Source organism: Scyliorhinus torazame, chromosome 2 (assembly GCF_047496885.1).
Source record: "Scyliorhinus torazame isolate Kashiwa2021f chromosome 2, sScyTor2.1, whole genome shotgun sequence".
In the NCBI taxonomy this organism is placed as follows: domain Eukaryota; kingdom Metazoa; phylum Chordata; class Chondrichthyes; order Carcharhiniformes; family Scyliorhinidae; genus Scyliorhinus; species Scyliorhinus torazame.
The window spans coordinates 171,595,616-171,620,321 of record NC_092708.1 but is presented as its reverse complement, the minus strand read 5'-3'; the positions used below and the strand labels follow the sequence as shown (position 1 = coordinate 171,620,321).

Here is a 24,706-nt window from a genome sequence, read left to right as displayed (position 1 = left end):
CACTCATCCTGGATAATTTATTAGCAAAAGTGTTTTTGTATAAATTTTGGCTTGGAGATACGAGTAAAGCTTTTATTAAAATAATCCAATATTGTGGGACCAAGTTATATCAAACACAATAATATGGATTCAGAATCTAACCATAGAATTAATGAAACACTCGATAACAGTTGGCGCATACCATCTGCTACTCTTAAACTTGAATGTTTCATAGTAACTCACTCGCAATTGGAAATGCCTCAAACAGCTGAAGAACATTACCTACTACAGGTTTCCTATAAATCTCATTTAGAAAATTAATAACCTTTCTTTTTTGACCTCATAAACAAGCAGGTCGGTAGCACTTCAGTCATTGCCTCATTGGTGACCCCATTTAGTGGTATGGCTGTCGCCTGAGCCAAAAGGTCATTAATTTCAAATCCCAGTCCAGAGTCTTCAGTGCTTAATATAAAAGATAACACTTCAGGTACATACTGAATTGTGTGTGACGTGTTGGTGGCACCATCTTTCAGGTTAGACATTAAACTAAGGTCTTGTCAGTTTTCTCACGAGAATGTAAAAGTTCCCATTTGTAAATTTCAAGATTTTGAGTTTGATTTCTGTTGTGCCTGACCTAACAAAAAGGTACAAATAACTAGTACTTATGAATCAAGAAGTATATTAAGGAATATGTTACATGTCCTCAACAAAAATCAGTGAAGACATCATGGATGTTTCTTATCGTTCCGGTTGCGGCGATGCACTGCTAAGCCGCACGTTTCGGCAGCTCCCGCTCTAACGGACTTTTGGGCTCTTTTCGGGAGCCCCAACGGAAATTTTTTCGGACCAAACCCAGTGTGGGGTGACGAAGTAAGGAGTCCCCCCTAGTGTGTATGGAAAAGATCGGTGGTCGTGGCCAGATTGTGAAGGATCCTCTGGAGCAGCGGCAGAGAAGAGAAGAAAGAAGCAAGATGGTGACGGATGGGGACCAGACGACATGGGGGCCGGATCAGCAGGAATTCCTTAGACGGTGTGTGGAGGAATTAAAGAAGAAGGTGCTGGCGCCGATGTTGTTGGCAATCGAAGGGCTAAAAGAAACGCAAAAGGCCCAGGCGATAGAGCTCCGTGGGGTGAAGCAGAAGGCAGCTGAAAACGAGGATGAGATTCTGGGCCTAGCGGTAAAAATGGAGACGCACGAGGCGCTACACAAGAGGTGTATCGAAAGACTCGAAGTCCTGGAGAACAGATCGAGGAGGAAGAACCTCCGGATTCTGGGTCTCCCCGAGGGAGTGGAGGGAGCTGACGTTGGGGCTTATGTGAGCACGATGCTCCATTCGCTAATGGGAGCTGAGGCCCCCTCGGGCCCCCTGGAGGTGGAAGGGGCTCACCGGGTCCTTGCGAGGAGACCCAAGGCTGGAGAACCACCAAGGGCGATAGTGGTGAGATTTCACCGCTTCACCGATAGAGAGGCTGTTTTGAGCTGGGCCAAGAAGGTACGGAGTAGCAGGTGGGAGAATGCGGTGATACGAGCGTATCAGGACTGGAGCACGGAGGTGGCGAGAAGGAGAGCGCGCTTTAATAGGGCCAAGGCGGCGCTTCACAAGAAGAAAGCAAAGTTTGGGATGCTGCAGCCAGCGCGATTGTGGGTCACGTACCAAGACAGACACTACTATTTTGAAACGTCGGAAGAGGCATGGACCTTCATCCAAAAAGAGAAATTGGACCAGAACTGAGGCACTGATGCTGTGGGGGAGATGACGATGTTGGTGTACAGAAATGTAAATTGGGGAATGGGAGGTTCACCGTATCGGGACGATAGATGGGGAGGGGAAAGGGAAGAGAAGAATCCCTATTTTCTATGACGGGGGGACACTGAGAAATGTGGGCGCCGGTGGAAAAAGGGACATATGTGGGGGATGGGGAATGGGAACAGGGCTGTAGGGGGAGCTGTAGGGGAAGAGGCGGGCAGCCCCCCAATCCGGCTGATCACATGGAATATGAGGCGCCTAAATGGGCCGATTAAGAGGGCCCAAGTGATCGCGCACTTAAAAGGACTGAAGGCAGACGTGGTCATGCTTCAGGAGACACAACTGAAGGTGGCGGATCAGGTTAGGTTAAGGAAAGGATGGGTGGGACAGGTGTTCCACTCAGGGCTGGACACGAAAAATAGAGGGGTGGCTATATTGGTGGGGAAACGGGTGTCGTTCGAGGCTAGGAATATAGTAGTGGACAACGGTGGCAGATATGTGATGGTGAGTGGTAGATTGCAGGGAATGGAGGTCATGCTGGTAAATGTAATAGCCCCGAACTGGGATGATGCAGGATTTATGAAGTGGATGCTGGGACGTATCCCGGACCTGGAGGTAGGAAGCCTGGTAATGAGGGGGATTTCAATACTGTGCTGGATCCAGGGTTTGATCGGTCTAGATCCAGGACCGGAAGAAGGCCGGCAGCGGCCAAGGTGCTCAGGGGGTTTATGGAGCAAATGGGGGGAGTGGATCAATGGAGATTTGCTAGGCCGTTAGCCGAAGAGTTTTCCTTTTTCTCCCATGTTCATAAGGCTTACTCCCGGATAGATTTCTTTGTTTTGAGTAGGGCACTGATTTCGAGGATGGAAGGAACGGAGTACTCGGCCATAGCCGTTTCAGATCATGCCCCGCACTGGGTGGATCTGGAACTAGGAGGAGAGGGAACAGTGCCCACTGTGGCGACTGAATGTGGGACTATTGGCGGATGAGGGAGTATGTGGAAGGGTGTGGGGATGTATTGAAAGGTACCTGGATGCCAACGATGATGGTGAGGTCCAGGTTGGGGTAGTATGGGAAGCGCTGAAAGCGGTGGTTAGGGGAGAGTTGATCTCTGTTAGGGCTTACAAGGAGAAAAAAGAGGGCAAAGAAAGGGAGAGATTAGTGGGGGAGATCTTGAGTGTGGACAAAAAGTATGCGGAGGCCCCGGACGAAGGGCTATATAGGGAGAGGCGAAGACTTCAGACGGAGTTTGACCTGCTGACCACAGGGAAGGCAGAGGCACAGTGGAGGATGGCACAGGGGATGAGATAAGAATATGGGGAAAAGGCGAGTCGGCTGCTGGCCCACCAGCTTCGTAAGAGGATAGCGGCGAGGGAAATAGGGGGAGTTAGACATGAAACGGGAACTACGGTGCGGAGTGCAGGGAAGGTAAATGAGGTGTTTAAGACCTTTTATGAGAGTCTATATAGGTCCCAACCCCCGGAGGGGAAAGAGGGGATGCAACAGTTTTTGGACCAACTAAGGTTCCCGAAGGTGGAGGAGCAGGAGGTGGCAGGTCTGGGGGCGCCAATCGGTGCGGACGAGGTGACTAAAGGGTTGGGGAACATGCAGGCAGGGAAGGCCCCGGGACCACACAGGTTCCCGGTGTAATTTTATAGGAAGTACGTGGACTGGTTGGCCCCGCTGTTGGCAAGAACCTTTAACGAGGCCAGAGAAGGGGGAACTCTGCCCCCGACAATGTCGGAGGCGACGATATCATTAATCCTGAAGCGAGATAAAGACCCGCTGCAATGTGGGTCATATTGGCCTATCCCGCTCCTGAATGTAGACGCCAAGTTGCTAGCAAAGGTGCTGGCAACGAGGATAGAGGATTGTGTCCCGGGGGTGGTGCATGAAGACCAGACAGGGTTTGTAAAGGGGAGACAACTGAATGTTAACGTGCGACGGCTGTTGGGGGTGATAATGATGCCCCCAATGGAGGGGGGAGGCAGAGATAGTGGCAGCGATGGATGCAGAGAAGGCATTTGATAGGGTAGAGTGGGAGTGGGTAGAGTGGCAGTATTTATGGGAGGTGCTGAGGAGGTTTGGGTTCGGGGAGGGGTTTGTCAGTTGGGTTAAACTCCTCTATGGGGCCCCAGTGGCAAGTGTAGTCACAAATCGGCAGAGATCGGAGTACTTTCGGTTACACAGGGGAACAAGGCAGGGGTGCCCTCTGTCCCCATTACTGTTCGCACTGGCAATTGAACCACTGGCCATAGCGCTGAGTGACTCCAGGAAATGGAGAGGGGTGGTTAGAGGGGGAGAGGAACACTGAGTGTCACTCTACGCAGATGACCTACTGCTGTATGTGACGGATCCTGTGGAGGGGATGACAGAGGTTTTGCAGATATTGAGGGAGTTTGGAGATTTTTCGGGATAGAGGCTTAATATGGGGAAGAGTGAGCTTTTCGTAGTACACCCCGGGGATCAGGGATAGATGGCCTGCCGCTAAGGAGAGCGGAAAGGAGCTTCCGATATTTGGGGATTCAGGTAGCCAGGAGCTGGGGAACTTTACACAAACTCAATCTGACGCGGCTGGTGGAGCAGATGGAGGAGGATTTCAAGAGGTGGGATATGCTGCCGCTCTCATTGGTGGGCAGAGTGCAGGCGGTCAAGATGATGGTCCTCCCAAGGTTTCTTTTTGTGTTTCAATGTCTCCCCAATTTTGATCACTAAGGCCTTTTTTAAGAAAATAGATAGGAGTGTTATGAGTTTCGTGTGGGCAGGGAAGACCCCGAGGGTAAGGAGGGGGTTCCTGCAGCGCAGCAGGGACAGAGGGGGACTGGCGTTGCCGAATCTGGATGATTATTACTGGGCCGCCAATGTGGCGATGGTTCGCAAGTGGATGAGGGAGGGAGAGGGGGCGGCGTGGAAGAGGCTGGAGATGGCATCCTGTAAAGGAACGAGCCTAAAGGCGCTGGTGACGGCGCCGCTACCGCTCTCCCCGAAAAGGTATACCACGAACCCAGTGGTGGCGGCAACCTTAAGGATCTGGGGGCAATGGAGGCGACATAGGGGTGTGACGGGTGCCTCGGTGTGGTCCCCGATCAGGAACAACCATAGGTTTGTCCCTGGAAGGATGGACGGAGGGTTCCAGAGCTGGCATCAGGCAGGAATTAGGAGAGTGAGAGATTTGTTTATTGACGGGACGTTTGAGAGCCTGGGAGCGCTGGTGGAAAAGTATGAGTTGCCCCCGGGGAATATCTTTAGATACATCCAAGTGAGGGCGTTTACGAGGCAACAGGTGAGGGAATTCCCGCTGCCCCAGACACAGGGGATCCAGGATAGAGTGATTTCGGGGGTATGGGTCGGGGAGGGCAAAGTGTCCGAAATATATCAGGAGATGAGAGACGAGGGGGAGGCGCTGGTAGAGGAGCTGAAGGGAAAATGGGAAGAAGAGCTGGGGGAGGAGATCGAGGAGGGTCTGTGGGCTGATGCCCTAAGTAGGGTAAATTCCTCTTCCTCGTGTGCCAGGCTTAGCCTGATACAATGCAAGGTTTTACACAGAGCACACATGACGGGAGCGAGGCTGAGCAGGTTCTTCGGGGTGGAGGACAGGTGCGGGAGGTGCTTGGGAAGCCCGGCGAACCACACACATATGTTTTGGTCGTGTCCGGCACTGGATGAGTACTGGAGGGGAGTGGCAAGAGTGATTTCAAAGGTGGTGAAGGTCCGGGTCAAGCCAGGTTGGGGGCCAGCTATATTTGGGGTAGCGGATGAGCCGGGAGTGCAGGAGGCGAAATAGGCAGATAGTCTGGCCTTTGCATCCCTGGTAGCCCGGCGAAGGATCTTACTCATGTGGAAGGAAGCTAAACCCCCCGGCGTGGAGGCCTGGACAAACTATATGGCAGGGTTCAAAAAAGTGGAACGGATGAAGTTTGTGTTGAGAGGATCGGTTCAGGGGTTCTCCAGGCGGTGGCAACCGTTCCTTGACTATCTCGCGGAACGTTAAGGGAAAATAGATCGTCAGCAGCAGCCCAGAGGGGGAGGGGGGGGCAACCTGTTTTGTTCTGGTTGGGGTGGAGGGGGGAGCACTATTTTTTTTGTTACTTTGTTAGTTCAGTATTTTATTTAAATAATGTTATCTATTAGTTATTGTGTTATCTTTTTTGATTGATTTGTAAGGTGGAAAAATTGTGTTTGAAAACTTTAATAATATATATATATATATTTTTTTTAATGGAGGTTTCTTATCCCTCGAGGCAGTAGGATTCTTTGAGTGCTGCCAGCAGCACAGGTGTTGTCTTTCTGGTCTCTGAAATGAATTTTTTTCTCAGAAGAATCATACCACAAAAGCCATGGTAGAACTGTACCAACGAGAACTTTAATTTTCAAACTTTTATCCCTACTTTTGACTTTTCCTCATCCCTTATTTGGAACTAGTCTAAATATACCTATTTTCATTGGCTTATGGCAAGGGTCATTTGGTGTCTCTACCTTTGTAACTAAAATCCTGCAGACTTAAGACAAATGTCTTTTATTCCCTGAGACCCCAGAGTTACATCCTATTGTGAACTTACGACACATCCTTGTAAATAACTGTTACATCTGCTTATCAATAGTACAACTTATCGTAAATATTCGGATCAAAATATTTTAATCCAAGCCCGATACTAAAGCCATTTAGAACAAATAGTCACAATATTTCCTACCACATCAGAAATGAAAGGTTTTCCTCTAATACAGAATCAATTAAACCTAATAATGCATGATACTGTTTAAAGATAAGGGCGTGCAACCCATTGTGCGTCTCCCAGCTCACCTGCCAAGCTCCACGGCGCCCCGCGAGGTACCCGCCCAGACCAGTGGCAACATCCATTAGGCTCATTAGAGTCGTTCTGAATGTAATTTATAGGCAGGACGCCCGTTACATCTGTCTCCTGGGATGCTCCAGCACCCCCCAGCCGTATTTCTTGTTGGCATGATCTTGATGCAATACTGAGAAATGGGGTACTGGCAGCTTGCAGTCCAATGGGAGAGTACCCTTCCTACACTTGCCTCCAGGGTGTCGAGGGAGATCCTTCTGCACTGTAGGGATTCTATTACTTTAGACCAGTATAAAACCTTACACAGAACTATTCGAAGAGCAGCAAAGATGTTTTCCCAATGCTCTGGTCAACATTTATCCCTCAATAAGCATCACTAAAAAAAGATTATTTGCTCATTTGTCTCATTGCTGTTTGTGCACAAATTGCAGACTATATTTGTCTAAATTACCACTCTGTGAATACCTCAGTTGTTGTGAAACGATTTGAAACATCCTGGATTTATTTAATGCTGTTCTAGAGGAAGCTTCTAGCAATTTTATTTTTCAATTCATTTATGGGATGTGGGCATTGCTGGCTAGGCCAGCATTTAGTTCCCATCCTGAATTGCCCTTGAGAAGGTGGTGGTGAGCTGCCATCTTGAACCGCTGCAGTTCATGTGGTATAGGTGCACCCACAGTGCTATTCGGGTGAGTTCCAGGATTTTGACCAAGTGACAGGAAAGGAACAGCGATTTACTTGATGGTGATTAACTTGGAGGGAAACATCCAGGTGATGGTATTCCTATGTATCTGTTGCCCATGTCCTTAGTGGTCCTGGGTTTGGAAGGTGCTGTCTAAGGCTTGGTGAGTTCCTGCAGTGCATCTTCTAAATGGTGCACACGGCTTCTTCTGTGCTTTGGTGCTGGAGGGAGTGAATGTTTGTGGAAGGGATGCCAGTCAAGTGGATTGCTTTGTCCTGGATGGGGGTCAAGCTTCTGGAGTGTTGTTGGAGCTGCACTCATCCAGGCAAGGGGAGAGTATTCCATTACACTCCTGACTTGTACCTTATAGATGCGGCCAAGCTTGGGGGGGGGGGGGCAGGGTTGTCAGGTGGTGAGTTACTCTTCACAGGATCCCTAGCCTCAGACCTGCTCTTGTAGCCATAGTATGGCTAGTCCAGTTCAGTTTTTGGTCAATGGTAATCCTCAGGATTTTGATAGTGCGGGATCCAGTACTGGTAATGGCACTGAATGTCAAGGGGCGATGGTTAGATTTTCTCTTGTTGGGAGGTGGTCAGTGCCTGGAACTTGAATGGAGCTAATGTTACTCATCACTTGTCCGTTCAAACCTGGATACTGTTGCATTGCACATGGACAACTTCAGTATCTCAGGAGTCGCAAATAGTGCTGAATATTACACACATTCTACACACATTCCTATTTCTGACCTTATGACGGAAGGAAAGCAAAGCAGCTGGAGATGGTTAGGCCTATGACACTGCAACCATCTTCCTTTGTGCCAAGTATGACTCCAACCAGCAAAGCTGTTTCCGTCTGATTCTCATTGACTCCAGTTTTGCTTGGGTTCATTAATGCCATACCCAGTCAAATGCAACCTTGATATCAAGGGCAGTCAGTCATTCTCATCTCTGGAGTTCAGCTCTTTTGTCCATGATTGAACCAAGGCTGTAATGAGGTCAGGAGCGGAGTGGCCCTGGCTGAACCCAAACTGAGCATCAATGAGCAGATTATTTTGAAGCAAGTGCCATGTGATTGCACTATTGATGACCCCTTTCCGTCAATTTACTGGTACTCAAGAATAGACTGGTAATTGGTTGGGTTGGATTTGTCCTGCTCTTTGTGTACAGAGCAATTTTCCACATTGTTGGGTAGATGCCAGTATTGTAGCTGTACTGGAACAGCTTGAATAGAGGCATAGCAAGTTCTGAAGCATCAGTCTTCTGTACTATTGCCGGAATATTGTCAGGGCCAAAAGCCACTGCAGTATCCAATGCCTTTGGCCATTTCTTGATATCACAGAGTGAACCGAATTGGCATGTGATGCTGGAGACCTCCAACTCGGCTGAAGGTTGTTGAAAATGTTTCAGCCTCATCTTTTCACTGATGTGCTGGGTTACTTTATTATTGAGAATGAAGATATTTGTGAAGTCTCCTCCTGCAGCGAGTTGCTAAACAACCTGCATTTATATAGTGTATTCAATATAGTAAAATGCTGTCAAGCAGCATGCTTGATTCCTCCCATTTATTTTAAATAATAATTTAAAACTTTTTAAAAAAAAATAAATCGGCAGACTTTTTTGCCTGTTCTTGCCGGGGGGGGGGGTCTTCTTGTCCCGCTGACGGAAAACCGCCGCCGCGCGTTTCCCAGCAGCAGGGGGTGCATAGTGGGGAATCCTGTAACTGCCGCAACTTTTTTGCTAGCGGATCATTCCAGGGCTCTCCTGGGAACCTCTGCGGAATCTCACAATTGTCCATTCATAAATGCATAAGGGAGGTGAAATAAAGCACACAATTGCGTGCAAATGATGATACAAGCCAGGTTGCCAGAGCTGTGGGATTTGCATCGATCTCCAGCTTCCCACAAGTGCAGGGCATTGACGACACACATGTAGCCTTAAGAGCTCCTTGACGGAGCCAGTAAGAATTAACAGTAGAAAAGGATTCCACTCTCTAAACGTACAGCTAGTCAGTGATCACCAAAAGAAGGCATTGCACGTTTGTGAGAGGTACCCTGGAAGCCAGCATGACTCTTACATCTCGAATCACTTGTAGGTGATACAAATCAGCACATTCAAGGTTGGCTCTTCAGTGTCCAGAACTCCCAAAAGGCAGGGCTAATGAAGCTCAATTGTTGTCCACATTTTGCATCCAAGAAAAATACAATATGGCACATTCTACAGCGAGATTCTTAGTAATGCAGACCATTGGCATGCTGAATTTGCAGTTCCGATGTTTGGATCGATCAGGCAGGGTTCTCTAGTACTTGCCGCAGAGCATGGACCGCATCACTGCTGTCTGCTGCATCCTACATAACCCAGCACTATGTGGGGGGGGAGGGGGGGGGGGCATTGCCACATGGAGGTGCTATACCTCTTCTCAGATAAGAGGATGTAGAATGAATTGATTTCAAAGACAGTGAGGATTCTAACGCAACATAAAGAGGCCATTGCATGGGCATGACAAAGATGTGCCCATGACACCCTTCATAGTGACAAGGTTTTCCGGCAAATAAGGCACAAGCCCATCTGAATGCAGGGTAGATATTAAGACTTTTTTTTTGTCATCTTCAACATCTCAATGAAGATTATCAATCTCAGAATGAATACCCACATTCATCCACAACTCATTCGTGGATGGATAAGCACACTAGGAAACATGCGCTATTCTCTAATGAGATAAGGACTCCATCAGCAATCAACCTGAAGCAAGTACACATTGTGCAGTTATTTCATCCACAGCAGCAACATTTCACTGACCATGGCAGCTTTCAAGAGGCAGAAATATTACTGCAAAGATCAGTGTACTCATGGCAGTATGCCAGGGGTTTTGCAAGACGGCTCAAGGAGGAAAATCAGTCACTAGTTATCGCTTGACTGTCCGAGGACAAATCTAAATCCAGGCATCTCCAAATTCCATTACACATGCATGATTGATGGTGAGGCTGCATGTTGATACTGAGCCCCAAGCTGACATCATTCTTCAGTCATCTGTCACTCCAAAGCATGGGAGAGAACCTGTGAGTTGTGTTACCTTTGTAATCACAGAGTGCACTTTAGCAGGACCACTGCGTGATCATATTCAAGCACTCTTCACTCTGCTTTCGTCGAAAGTCTCCCAGGTTAACGTCCAACATTGTTTGGCATCTGAGAGGTAGCCCAGTCAGTATCGACACAACTTTTAAAGATAACTTAGTATCTTCATAAATACTGAAGAGCACCCACGAGGTTTGCAGGAGCACCGCTCTCATCCCTTTACAGCTCTCCACATTTTTCTTTGGAGTGGAAAAACACGACAAAAACAACCAGTATTGAACTCAAATTTACAGTTTATGTTATACTAAATTATGTCAAAAAGAAACAGGGCAAAATGGCTACTCACCACGGACTAACACATGGATTTGGTGCATTGCTCGATTGCACAGAGTAGCTACTGAAGAGAACACAAAGCTTCTGATGATTTGCAGGGCTCAAACAGTCCACCTTAAAAACAAAAACAGGTTTGACAAACACATTCCTATCATATGTCAAAAACACTATCCATTCATATGTTTTATCCAGATGGTCACATGCTGAATACAAAAAGCATCACACTTAAACCAGTGATCAACTCATGACCAGCCATTGTTTGCACAAATTTTGGATCTGCTACACATTCATCCAATGCGTCCCTGGAATTTATCACTCAGGTTTTTATTGGTCATGATTATTTTCGTGTCAGGTCAGTCATTATATAAACCAAAGATTCATTGACCTTTTCTCTATGCATGGGAATAAAACTTTAGTTTATGGTTGCTTCTCATGGTAAAATCATAAAATACCTTTTCCCAAAGCAGTCTGACTGCAAGCAACATTTTGTATGGTTAGTTTCAAGTTTTTGATTCCCTATGGTTACTCAATTTCTTTGGCACAACTTTTCCTAATGCACAAGTGAAATGAAGACAGTTTTACACCCATATTAATGGAATGAAAGTAGTTCTGAAAGCAACAATTAATAATGCCAACTCAGACTGAAAAATGCTGCTTACATTAAAAAAAAGGTAATTAGTTTTGAAAGCATGCCACACATTTTTGCAAATCACACTTAGTGCAAAATCAGAAGAATTCTGAAAGGTATCCATAATCATAATATTTTGCATTGATTATCAGGCATTGATAAGTTGTAATGCTTACATGCAGTTCAAGGATTGTGCTCAAGTACTACCTTGCTCACAACTGTGGAGGCCAAATTATAATTTCCTTAATAATGAGAAAAGCTCATTGTTACCTCTGCCACATCCTAAACAGCTTTATTATTGATGGGTTATAGCTATTCTCCCTCTGTACTGTCCCAACAGTTTACCTTAATTTCAGTCTCAGAAAAGCAGTGCGCCAATGTGCAAAATGACTTTCCCATTGCCTAAATCATCCATCCTCGTGGTCTCTCTAAGTGAGATCACAAGTTACTAACTTTATGGGCTCAAGTCACAGAATTGTATCGAGATGCAGCAACGGTGAAAACACAATATTCTAACACATCTTATGAGAATACCAGTACATGCAAGATTTCTTTTGTTGAGGGTGTCCTACTGCATATTTTCAAAACCTTCTGCTTCATAAAACTAACATCTGCAAGCATGAAAAGCCACAGTGATCAGAAAAAGGGAAAAAATGAATACTTTTCACTGGTCCCTGAAGTCAACTAACCAAGGCAGTGGTGATGTTACTGCACTAATCACCCATGATATCCTATTCCCATCCTGCTCCCCATGTCACAGCCCTGAATGGTGGTGCGCATAGCTTTATTAAGGACCATGAAGTAATCATTAGCTCAGTACAAATACAAAACACTGTAGATGCTGGAAATCTGAAATAAAAACAGAAAATGCTGGAAATACTCAGCAAGTCTGGAAGCACCTGCACAGTGGGAAACAAGATAATGTTTCAAATTGATAGCTTTCATTAGAGCATTGACGCTCGGGATAGTTGCTGACAAAAGAGGTATGGACGTGAAAACAAGTTTTGATGTATTCCTGATCAAACCCAAGGGAAACAGAAAGCAAAGAAGGCTAACAGCAACTTGTATTATATAGTGGTTTTAATGTAACAAACTGAGCCGAGGCCTTTCTCAGAAGCATTTTTAGGTGAGATCTGACTCTGAGTCACATGGGGCAACGTTAGGTCATGTGGCCAAAAACTTGATCAAAAGGTGAGCTTCAAGGAGAGTCCTAAAGGAGAAAAAAGGTAGAGAGCTGGAGTGGCTTAGGGAGTGGATTCCAGAGCATGGGTTCTAGGCAATTGAAGGCATGGAATCAAGGATGCTCAAGAGGCCACAATAAGATGTGTGAAGATATCTCGGAGAGTTAGGGGAAGAAATAGGGAGGAAACTAAGAGGGGGTGGGGGATAAGGAGTTTGAAAACACCGAAGAATTTTAAAATTGAGGTGCTGCTCGAGAGGAAGCCAATTAAGGCCAGCGAGCACAGGGACGATGGTTAAACAGGGCTTGACACAAGTAAGGGCAAGGGCTGCAGAGTTTTCAAAGGCCTCAAGTTTACAGAGGGTAAAACATGGTAGGCTGTCAAGGAGTGTATTGGAATTGTCAAGTCCAGAAATCACAAGGAAGGAAGACTTTGGCTTGGGTGAGACGGTGACCGGTGAGTATATTTGGGAATTTAGTTCAAAGTGGGAATTCAGAGTATGAGGAGAAAGAGATGCTTCAGGTAAAATAAAAAGCAAAATATTGCAGAAATCTGAAATAAAATCAGATTATGCTGGGTAACTTCATCAATCTGTCAGCATCTGTGGAGAGAAACATAGTTAACAACTTGAGCCCAAGGGTAGCACGTTGGCGCAGTGGTTAGCACTGCTGCCTCACAGTGCCGAGGTCCCAGGTTTGATCCCGACCTTGGGTCACTGTCCGTGATTCTCCCTGCGTTTGCGTGGGTTTTGCCCCCACAACCCAAAGATGTGCAGGATAGGTGAATTGGCCATGCTAATTGGTCCCTTAATTGGATAAAATGAATTGGGTACTCTAAATTTATACAAACAAACTTTAAACAAAACAACTTGAGCCTAAATGACCCTTCTACAGAACTGAATAAAGGTAAACATTATATAGTGGAAGAGGTAGATGGTGGAGGTAGGGCAGAATAGAAGAACAGAGATAAGTCAGGGCAAAAGATAGAGTGACAAAGGTGTCATGGACATAAGACAAGGGCTAACAGTGGCAAATGGTAAGATAGTAGAACGTGCAAATGGGAGCAAAATTATAGAATGTATCCGCGATAGTTTCCTAGAACAGTATGTAATGGAACCTACGAGGGAACAAACGGTCCTAGATCTGGTCCTGTGTAATGAGACAGGATTGATTCCGGATCTCATAGTTAGGGATCCTCTCGGAAGGAGCGATCACAATATGGTGGAATTTAAAATACAGATGGAGGGTGAGAAGGTAAAATCAAGCACTAGTGTTTTGTGCTTAAACAAAGGAGATTACAATGGGATGAGAGAAGAACTAGCTAAGGTAGACTGGGAGCAAAGACTTTATAGTGAAACAGTTGAGGAACAGTGGAGAACCTTCCAAGAGATTTTTCACAGTGCTCAGCAAAGGTTTATACCAACAAAAAGGAAGGACGGTAGAAAGAGGGAAAATCGACCGCGGATATCTAAGGAAATAAGGGAGAGTATCAAATTGAAGGAAAAAACATACAAAGTAGCAAAGATCAGTGGGAGACTAGAGGACTGGGAAATCTTTAGGGGGCAACAGAAAACTACTAAAAAAGCTATAAAGAAGAGTAAGATAGATTATGAGAGTAAACTTGCTCAGAATATAAAAACAGATAGTAAAGGTTTCTACAAATACATAAAACAAAAAAGAGTGGCTAAGGTAAATATTGGTCCTTTAGAGGATGAGAAGGGAGATTTAATAATGGGAGATGAGGAAATGGCTGAGGAACTGAACAGGTTTTTTGGGTCAGTCTTCGCAGTGGAAGACACAAATAACATGCCAGTGACTGATGGAAATGAGGCTATGACAGGTGAGGACCTTGAGAGGATTGTTATCACCAAGGAGGTAGTGATGGGCAAGCTAATGGGGCTAAAGGTAGTCAAGTCTCCTGGACCTGATGGAATGCATCCCAGAGTGCTAAAAGAGATGGCTAGGGGAATTGCAAATGCACTAGTGATAATTTACCAATATTCACTAGACTCTGGGGTGGTCCCGGCGGATTGGAAATTAGCAAACGTGACACCACTGTTTAAAAAAGGAGGTAGGCAGAAAGCGGGTAATTATAGGCCAGTGAGCTTAACTTCGGTAGTAGGGAAGATGCTGGAATCTATCATCAAGGAAGAAATAGTGAGGCATCTGGATGGAAATTGTCCCATTGGGCAGACGCAGCATGGGTTCATAAAGGGCAGGTCGTGCCTAAATAATTTAGTGGAATTTTTTGAGGACATTAACAGTGCGGTAGATAACGGGGAGCCAATGGATGTAGTATATCTGGATTTCCAGAAAGCCTTTGACACGGTGCCACACAAAAGGTTGTTGCATAAGATAAAGTTGCATGACATTAAGGGGAAAGTAGTAGCATGGATAGAGGATTGGTTAATTAATAGAAAGCAAAGAGTGGGGATTAATGGGTGTTTCTCTGGTTGGCAATCAGTAGCTAGTGGTGTCCCTCAGGGATCAGTGTTGGGCCCACAACTGTTCACAATTTACATAGATGATTTGGAGTTGGGGACCAAGGGCAATGTGTCCAAGTTTGCAGACGACACTAAGATAAGTGGTAAAGCAAAAAGCGCAGAGGATACTGGAAGTCTGCAGAGGGATTTGGATAGGCTAAGTGAATGGGCTAGGGTTTGGCAGATGGAATACAATGTTGACAAATGTGAGGTTATCCATTTTGGTAGGAATAACAGCAAAAGGGATTATTACTTAAATGACAAAATATTAAAACATGCTGCTGTGCAGAGAGACCTGGGTGTGCTAGTGCATGAGTCGCAAAAAGTTGGTTTACAGGTGCAACAGGTGATTAAGAAGGCAAATGGAATTTTGTCCTTCATTGCTAGAGGGATGGAGTTTAAGACTAGGGAGGTTCTGTTGCAATTGTATAAGGTGTTAGTGAGGCCACACCTGGAGTATTGTGTTCAGTTTTGGTCTCCTTACTTAAGAAAGGACGTACTGGCACTGGAGGGTGTGCAGAGGAGATTCACTAGGTTAATCCCAGAGCTGAAGGGGTTGGATTACGAGGAGAGGTTGAGTAGACTGGGACTGTACTCGTTGGAATTTAGTAGGATGAGGGGGGATCTTATAGAAACATCTAAAATTATGAAGGGAATAGATAGGATAGATGCGGGCAGGTTGTTTCCACTGGCGGGTGAAAGCAGAACTAGGGGGCATAGCCTCAAAATAAGGGGAAGTAGATTTAGGACGGAGTGTAGGAGGAACTTCTTCACCCAAAGGGCTGTGAATCTATGGAATTTCTTGCCCAGTGAAGCAGTAGAGGCTCCTTCATTAAATGTTTTTAAGATAAAGATAGATAGTTTTTTGAAGAATAAAGGGATTAAGGGTTATGGTGTTCGGGCCGGAAAGTGGAGCTGAGTCCACAAAAGATCAGCCACGATCTCATTGAATGGTGGAGCAGGCTCGAGGGGCCAGATGGCCTACTCCTGCTCCTAGTTCTTATGTTCTTATGTTCAAGGATCATTAATACATTCCAAACAAATACAGGATAAGGAAATCCTTACATCGACGCACTGTAAATTCTCTAGATCACTCCCCTACACCTATAATTATTCAAACCATGAGGACAGGAACATTCTTCAGACAAATACACAAATCCTTTCTTAAGTATATAACTCTTGACACTTAGAATAACACCCTCAAAAGAAGTGTCTGCTTTGACAATCTATATATCTAAAAAACATGGTAACACTGAAAAGAGACAGATCTCTATACGAGGCCCTCTTTGCCAATATATCTTAAGACACCTGACAATCACGCAGACACTAACTTCTTTAAAACATATATTGATGATAATACATCAAATTAACCATTTGGCTATATGCAATTAACCAACAATAAGTGATAAGACAACAGAGACAGTCCTTGAACGATTAGAAGATTTTATGAATAAAAAGAGGGGCATTTTGGCAGAGAGGTACCTTCTCACTCCCCTGCGGGTGTATGGGTCAAAGCCCTGTTCTGAAGCTTGCCTTGTCAAACAAAGACCTTCATGGTTTTGAAAGTACGTTTCTGTTAAACTTCTTAGAAATGTATTAGAAATTGACAGGAGATACTCTAAGATTTTCCATGTTATAGATATCTCATTCTCTTAAGAGAAGTTAGTGTGTTAGCAGATAACAAAGGACTGTTAACGTATTTTTATATTATTAACAGATAACTAAAGACTGTTAATCAATTTATATTTTTAAACTTTGCAATTCTGTATGCATCAATTGAGAGTACAATAAAAATACTTTTATTAAAAATTATACTGTGTTTACTTACTCTCAAAGTTTAAAATCCTGGACACTCATTTAGGAAGTCTTAAATGACAAGGACCCACGACGACAGAGGTAACGATTTAGCTATGAGTGACACATCTGAACTTTTCCCATAAAAAGTAACTGAGATCCTGTTTAACTGTCTGAGACCCGGAAAAGCATTCTCCTTTCGTGAGATGTATTTTGAATCTGAGCAGAGAAACGGATTTCCCTCTTTTGGTGGGTGAACCTAAGCATAGGTTAATAATAAAGTATCAGGTCTGGAATAATCTAAATCCATCACATCAGGAACAGTAGGATGTGACTGCGAGTGGGGCAGGAAGAGGTCAGGAGCACATTAGCTTCAGCATTCACAATTATCCAACAAGTTTTGAAGTCTCTTCAGCTTGTTTAGATGAGAATGGAGGCTGAAGGGTGAATGAACTAACTGACCATGACACCATGGTGCAGGAAGCCATTCAAGTGGGGCAAAGAAGAATGAATACAATAGAGTAGGGGATAGTATAATCAGAGGGAATGACACTGTATTTTGCAGCAAACAGCTCAGAGTCCAGATGGCTATGTTGCCTGTACTTAGAGGGGATATATCCGAGGGTTCGCCCACTGAGTCTATATGGGTGGAACTGAAAAATAAGAAGGGAGAGATCACCTTGATAGGACTGTACTACAGGCCCCCAAATAGTCAGCGGGAAATTGAGGAGCAAATATGTAAGGAGATTACAGATAGCTGCAAGAATAATAGGGTGGTAATAGTAGGGGACCTTAACTTTCCCAACATTGACTGGGACAGCCATAGCATTAGGGGCTTGGATGGAGGGAAATTTGTTGAGTGTATTCAGGAGGAATTTCTCATTCAGTATGTGGATGGACCGACTAGAGAGGGGGCAAAACTTGACCTCGTCTTGGGAAATAAGGAAGGGCAAGTGACAGAAGTGTTAGTTACAATTGACCATAACTCCATTAGTTTTAAGATAGCTATGGAGAATGATAGGTCTGGCCCAAGAGTTAAAATTCTTAATTGGGGCAAGGCCAATTTTGATGGTATCAGACAGGAACTTTCAGAGGTAGATTGGGGGAGACTGTTGGCAGGCAAAGGGACGGCTGGTAAATGGGAGGCTTTTAAAAATGTGTTAACCAGGGTTCAGGGTAAGCACATTCCCTTTAGAGTGAAGGGCAAGGCTGGTAGAAGTAGGGAACCCTGGATGACTCGAGATATTGAGACTCTGGTCAAAAAGAAGAAGGAGGCATATGACGTACATAAACAACTGGGATCAAGTGGATCCCTTGAAGAGTATAGAGATTGTCGAAATAGAGTTAAGAGGGAAATCAGGAGGGCAAAAAGGGGACATGAAATTGCTTTGGCAAATAATGCAAAGGAGAATTCAAAGAGCTTCTGCAGATACATAAAGGGAAAAAGAGTAACTAGGGACAGAGTAGGGCCTCTTAAGGATCAACAAGGACATCGATGTGCAGAGCCACAAGAGTTGGGTGAGATCCTGAATGAATATTTATCATCGGTATTCACGGTGGAGAAAGGCATGGATGTTAGGAAACTAAGGGAAATAAATAGTGATGTCTTGAGAAGTGTGCTTATTACGGAGGAGGTGGTGCTGGAAGTCTTAAAGCGCATCAAGGTAGATAAATCCCCGGGACCTGATGAAATGTATCCCAGGATGTTGTGGGAGGCTAGGGAGGAAATTGCGGGTCCCCTAACAGAGATATTTGAATCATTGGCAGCCACAGGTGAGGTGCCTGAAGATTGGAGAGTGGCGAATGTTGTGCCCTTGTTTAAGAAGGGCAGCAGGGAAAAGCCTGGGAACTACAGACCGGTGAGCCTAACGTCTGTAGTAGGTAAGTTGCTAGAAGGTATTCTGAGAGACAGGATCTACAAGCATTTAGAGAGGCAAGGACTGATTCGGGGCAGTCAGCATGGCTTTGTGCGTGGAAAATCATGTCTCACAAATTTGATTGAGTTTTTTGAGGGGGTGACCAAGAAGGTAGATGAGGGCAGTGCAGTAGACGTTGTCTACATGGACTTTAGCAAAGCCTTTGACAAGGTACCGCATGGTAGGTTGTTGCAGAAGGTTAAAGCTCACGGGATCCAGGGTGAGGTTGCTAATTGGATTCAAAATTGGCTGGACGACAGAAGACAGAGGGTGGTTGTAGAGGGTTGTTTTTCAAACTGGAGGCATGTGACCAGTGGTGTGCCTCAGGGATCGGTGCTGGGTCCACTGTTATTTGTGATTTATATTAATGATTTGGATGAGAATTTAGGAGGCATGGTCAGTAAGTTTGCAGATGACACCAAGATTGGTGGCACAGTGGATAGTGAAGAAGGTTATCTAGGATTGCAACGGGATCTTGATCAATTAGGCCAGTGGGCCGACGAGTGGCAGATGGAGTTTAATTTAGATAAATGTGAGGTGATGCATTTTGGCAGATCGAATCAGGCCAGGACCTACTCAGTTAATGGTATGGCGTTGGGGAGAGTTATAGAACAAAGAGATCTAGGAGTACAGGTTCATAGCTCCTTGAAAGTGGAGTCACAGGTGGACAGGATGGTGAAGAAGGCATTCGGCATGCTTGGTTTCATTGGTCAGAACATTGAATACAGGAGTTGGGACGTCTTGAAGAAGTTGTACAAGACATTGGTACGGCCACACTTGGAATACTGTGTGCAGTTCTGGTCACCCTATTATAAAGGATATTATTAAACTAGAAAGAGTGCAGAAAAGATTTACTAGGATGTTACCGGGACTTGATGGTTCGAGTTATAAGGAGAGGCTGGATAGACTGGGACTTTTTTCCCTGGAGCGTAGGAGGCTTAGGGGTTATGAATACGGCTGCAGAAAGCCCATTTAGTAATGGTGTCTGTGAAAGAAATCATGCTGTCATCGACATGCTTCGGAAAATTTTGGCAGATCGACCAAATTGCAGGCTAAATTCAGCTTTAGCATGGGCAGTACATGCAAACAATTCATTGCAGATAGTTGGGGGCTAAAGTCCTTATCAATTAGTGTTTGGTAGAAATCCTAAAATTCCGTCCACTTTGGATGACCAGCCTCCAGCTTGGGAGGGGACTACAATTAGCTCTGGTTTTGCTGAACATTTAAATGCATTGCATAGCAGTAGAAAAGCTATTTTGGAAGCAGAAGTCTCTGAAAGAATTCGCAGAGCTTTAAGACATAACGTACGGCCATCAGATGCCGTTTTTCAGCAAGGAAACATGGCATACCATAAGAGAGACAATCCTAATGAATGGAAAGGCCCAGGGAAGATCATAGGCATAGATGGCAAAACAATTATTTTGCAACATGGTAATCAAACTGTTAGGGTACATTCATCAAGGATAATGGGTACAGATTACAAATTTAGACAGAGCAGACAGGCATGACGAGGAACCAGAGTCATCTGGTACGCATGTGTTACAGAACTATGAGGACCAATTAACTGATATAGGCAGGGTTTCTGTGGAGGAACACAACACTTCTGATGAATTAAAACAGGCCATTTGTCCGAAAGGGCAACTGCCAAAAGTTGGTACAAAAGTGACATACTTGCCTGAAGAGTCTAGTCAATGGAAGGATGCAACTGTTATTAGTAGAGCAGGGAAGGCTACTGGAAAGTATAAACATTGGTTGAATGCACAGCATTCAGGGGAAGGGGTCAAGACAATGGATTGGGAAAACAAAGTTCAAAAATGGAGGGGCACAGATAGTGAACAGGTCCGCAGGAAAAGGTCGCAAACTACTGAAAGGACATCCCACAGCAGAAGGGAAAGATCAAGCAGTAGCAGTACAGAACGAGATACCAGGCGGGAGAGGGGATGTAATTTGTCAAGATCTCGGAACACGAGTAAGACTACGAATACTAATAGGAGTAGAAGCCCACATGCACGTGAGATTTTGGTGGCTTCAAATAAATTAGATGAAAAAGTTATTAAAGAAGCTAAACAGCAAGAATTGCATAGTTGGAGTGAATTTGGGGTATACACGGAAGTACCGGATAGGGGACAAAGAGCTCTATCCCACAGATGGATTTGCACGGTCAAGGTTCTTCCGGATGGAACTTATAAGGCAAAGGCCAGGCTCGTGGCAAGGGGATTTGAATAAAACTTAGAAGATCAGGATTTAAGGGTAGATTCACCTACAGCAGGAAAGGTTATTTTAAAGATCTTCTTGGCTCTATTAGCCACAAAGGCATGGGAATGCAAATCTATAGATATAAAAGCTGCCTTTTTGGAGGGGCATCAGCTCCAGAGAGACATTTTTCTCCGTCCTCCTAAAGAAGCAGCTAACACAGAAGGGGTACTCTGGAAGTTGAACAAATGTGTATATGAATTAAATGATGCATCTAGAGTCTGGTATTTTTCGGTAAGGTCAGTTTTGTTAAAGTTAGGCTGTTGCCAGTTGAAAGCAGATCCTGCAATGTTTTACTGGCACTATAAAGGAAATCGTTCTGGCATTTTTATGATGCATGTCGATGATTTTTTGTGGAGTGGGACTAGTGATTTTGAAGCTATTGTAATCTCTGGTTTGAGGAAAGAATTCAGGGTTGGAAGTCAGGCTTCCGGAGCATTTAAATATATTGGACTGAAAATTGGACAGACTAAGTTAGATGCAAATTTACGTCAGCAATCTTATTTGGAAAGCATCACCCGAATAGCAATTAGTCGTGGCCGAGTTTCACAAAAAGACGTAAATGGTTTCAAAGATAGAAAAAGAGCAACTGCAAAGTTTAATTGGGCAACTGAACTGGTTAGGTAGACAGACTAGACCGGACGTGAGTTTTGATGCCTTAGAGTTGAGTACAAAAATGAATGATCCCAAAGTGGAAGACATAATAAGAGCAAATAAAGTGTTGGCCAAACTAAAAATGCAGGAGTGTGTTTTGAAGTTCCCGGTTTTAGGTGACCTTAAGCACTTGAAACTCAGTTTATAGTGATGCGTCCTACGCAAATTTATGTGATGGGTTTCAAGCGCAGGAGGTTTTATAATTTTCCTTTTGGGGAACAATGGTAAATGTTGCCCACTTGTGTAGGAAACAAAGAAAACAAGGAGAGTGGTAAAAAGCACTTTGGCTGCTGAGACGTTAAGCCTTGTAGAGGCGGTGGATATGGCTTTTTACACAAGTAGGATATTGACAGAAATTTTGGGATTAGGGGATTTGGGTAATATACCTATTGACTGTCACATTGACAATAAATCCCTGTGGGAAAATGTGCATTCTACAAAAAGTGTCAATGAAAAGAGGTTACGGATAGACATCGCAAGTTTGAAGCAGATGTTGGACAGAGGGGAAATAACAAAAATTAAATGGGTCAACAGGAACTATCAACTGTCAGACTGTTTTATGAAAAGAGGGGCGAGTTCACAGAAACTTTTGGATATTGTTAATGAAGGGCGCTTGTTTCTGTGACTTTTTTTTTCTTTCTCGTGATCCCCATTGGATTTCGGCGGCAGCGGTGCGCAGGGGCCTTCTTGGAGGTGAGTAGTGAGTTTAAAAACCTTACCTTTACAGGAGCAGCCCTTTGGATTTTGGCGGCAGCGGTGCGCAGGGGCCTTCTTGGAGGTAAGTAGTTAGTTTAAAAGCTCTTACCTTTACAGGAGCAGCCCTTTGGATTTCGGCGGCAGCGGTGCGCAGGGGCCTTCTGGGAGGTGAGTAGTGTGTTTAAAAGCTCTTACCTTTACAGGAGCAGCCCTTTGGATTTCGGCGGCAGCGGTGCGCAGGGGCCTTCTGGGAGGTGAGTAGTGAGTTTAAAAGCTCTTACCTTTACAGGAGCAGCCCATTGGATTTCGGCGGCAGCGGTGCGCAGGGGCCTTCTTGGAGGTGAGTAGTGAGTTTAAAAACCTTACCTTTACAGGAGCAGCCCATTGGATTTCGGCGGCAGCGGTGCGCAGGGGCCTTCTTGGAGGTGAGTAGTGTGTTTAAAAGCTCTTACCTTTACAGGAGCAGCCCTTTGGATTTCGGCGGCAGCGGTGCGCAGGGGCCTTCTGGGAGGTGAGTAGTGAGTTTAAAAGCTCTTACCTTTACAGGAGCAGCCCATTGGATTTCGGCGGCAGCGGTGCGCAGGGGCCTTCTTGGAGGTGAGTAGTGAGTTTAAAAACCTTACCTTTACAGGAGCAGCCCATTGGATTTCGGCGGCAGCGGTGCGCAGGGGCCTTCTTGGAGGTAAGTAGTTAGTTTAAAAGCTCTTACCTTTACAGGAGCAGCCCTTTGGATTTCGGCGGCAGCGGTGCGCAGGGGCCTTCTGGGAGGTGAGTAGTGAGTTTAAAAGCTCTTACCTTTACAGGAGCAGCCCATTGGATTTCGGCGGCAGCGGTGCGCAGGGGCCTTCTTGGAGGTGAGTAGTGAGTTTAAAAACCTTACCTTTACAGGAGCAGCCCTTTGGATTTCGGCGGGAACCGGAAGTTCGACCTCTGGCAAGTCCCCCCCCCCCCCCCAATAAATTCTGGTGGAGAGGAAACCCGAGACACTACACGTGTAGTGTCTCCCACCCACCCTCCTCCTCTAACCTAATAATAAGACCCATTGGTGTAAGGTAAGTGCCATATTATATTATTATATTATTAGCATTGTGCAGGCCAAGGATTGGAGGTGGAGGAGCAGTCTCTGTCAGCGAGAGAACCTGAGAACATCTCAGAAGGTAAGCAAGTGATTTTTACTTTTATACCTTTTTTTCAAATTGTGTGTGTCGGGGGGAAACTGAAGTGACATCACAGAAAAGCTGTGACCTGAGTGGCTGGTTGGGATTCTAACCTAAATTTTTTTGAGTATTTGGGAACTAATTAAACATAATAACTTAATTATAATTTAGAGGATATCTAAGCCAGAGATCGGAGGATATTATAGTTAGCTATCGCATTTCTATTAGAAATCTAGTGCTAGGAAACAGATAGTTGACAGTAACTTTGTAATTTAAAAAAAAAGTATTTATTAAAAAAAAAAGACAAATTTTAATTTTAATTAATTGACGCAATGTCAGTTAGAGGGGTGCTGTGCTCTGACTGTGAGATGTGGCAGGTCCGGGAGGCTTCCAGCGTCCCGGATGGCTTCATCTGCAGAAAGTGCACCCAACTGCAGCTCCTCACAGACCGCATGGTTCGGTTGGAGCAGCAATTGGATGCACTTAGGAGCATGCAGGTGGCGGAAAGCGTCATAGATCGCAGTTATGTAAGTGTGGTCACACCCAAGGTGCAGGCAGAGAAATGGGTGACCACCAGAAAGGGCAGGCAGTCAGTGCAGGAATCCCCTGTGGTTGTCCCCCTCTCGAACAGATATACCCCTTTGGATACTGTCGGGGGGGATAGCCTATCAGGGGAAAACAGCAGCAGCCAGAGCAGTGGCACCACGGCTGGCTCTGATGTTCAGAAGGGAGGGTCAAAGCGCAGAAGAGTAATAGTTATAGGGGACTCTATAGTCAGGGGAACAGATAGGCGCTTCTGTGGACGTGAAAGAGACTCCAGGATGGTATGTTGCCTCCCTGGTGCCAGGGTCCAGGATGTCTCCGAACGGGTAGAGGGAATCCTGAAGGGGGAGGGCAAACAGGTAGAGGTCGTTGTACATATTGGTACTAACGACATAGGCAGGAAGGGGCATGAGGTCCTGCAGCAGGAGTTCAGGGAGCTAGGCAGAAAGTTAAAAGACAGGACCTCGAGGGTTGTAATCTCGGGATTACTCCCTGTGCCACGTGCCAGTGAGGCTAGAAATAGGAAGATAGAGCAGACAAACACGTGGCTAAACAGCTGGTGTAGGAGGGAGGGTTTCTGTTATCTGGACCACTGGGAGCTCTTCCGGGGCAGGTGTGACCTGTATAAGATGGACGGGTTGCATCTAAACCGGAGAGGCATAAATATCCTGGCCGCGAGATTTGCTAGTGTCACACGGGAGGGTTTAAACTAGTATGGCAGGGGGGTGGGCACGGGAGCAATAGGTCAGAAGGTGAGAGCGTTGAGGGAGAACTAGGGAATAGG

The 24,706-nt window shown here is 45.3% G+C and overlaps 1 protein-coding gene across 5 annotated transcripts in view; it reads right to left on the bottom strand.

Moving 5' to 3' along the window:
- pikfyve (phosphoinositide kinase, FYVE finger containing) overlaps positions 1-24,706 on the bottom strand; it is a 218,246-nt gene that overhangs the window by 67,199 nt on the left and 126,341 nt on the right. For all 5 annotated transcript variants that reach the window (XM_072479996.1, XM_072480015.1, XM_072480005.1 and 2 more), the window contains one exon: positions 10,632-10,732. In XM_072479996.1, the coding sequence (XP_072336097.1) occupies positions 10,632-10,732 (101 nt within the window). The remainder of the gene's footprint in view (positions 1-10,631; positions 10,733-24,706) is intronic.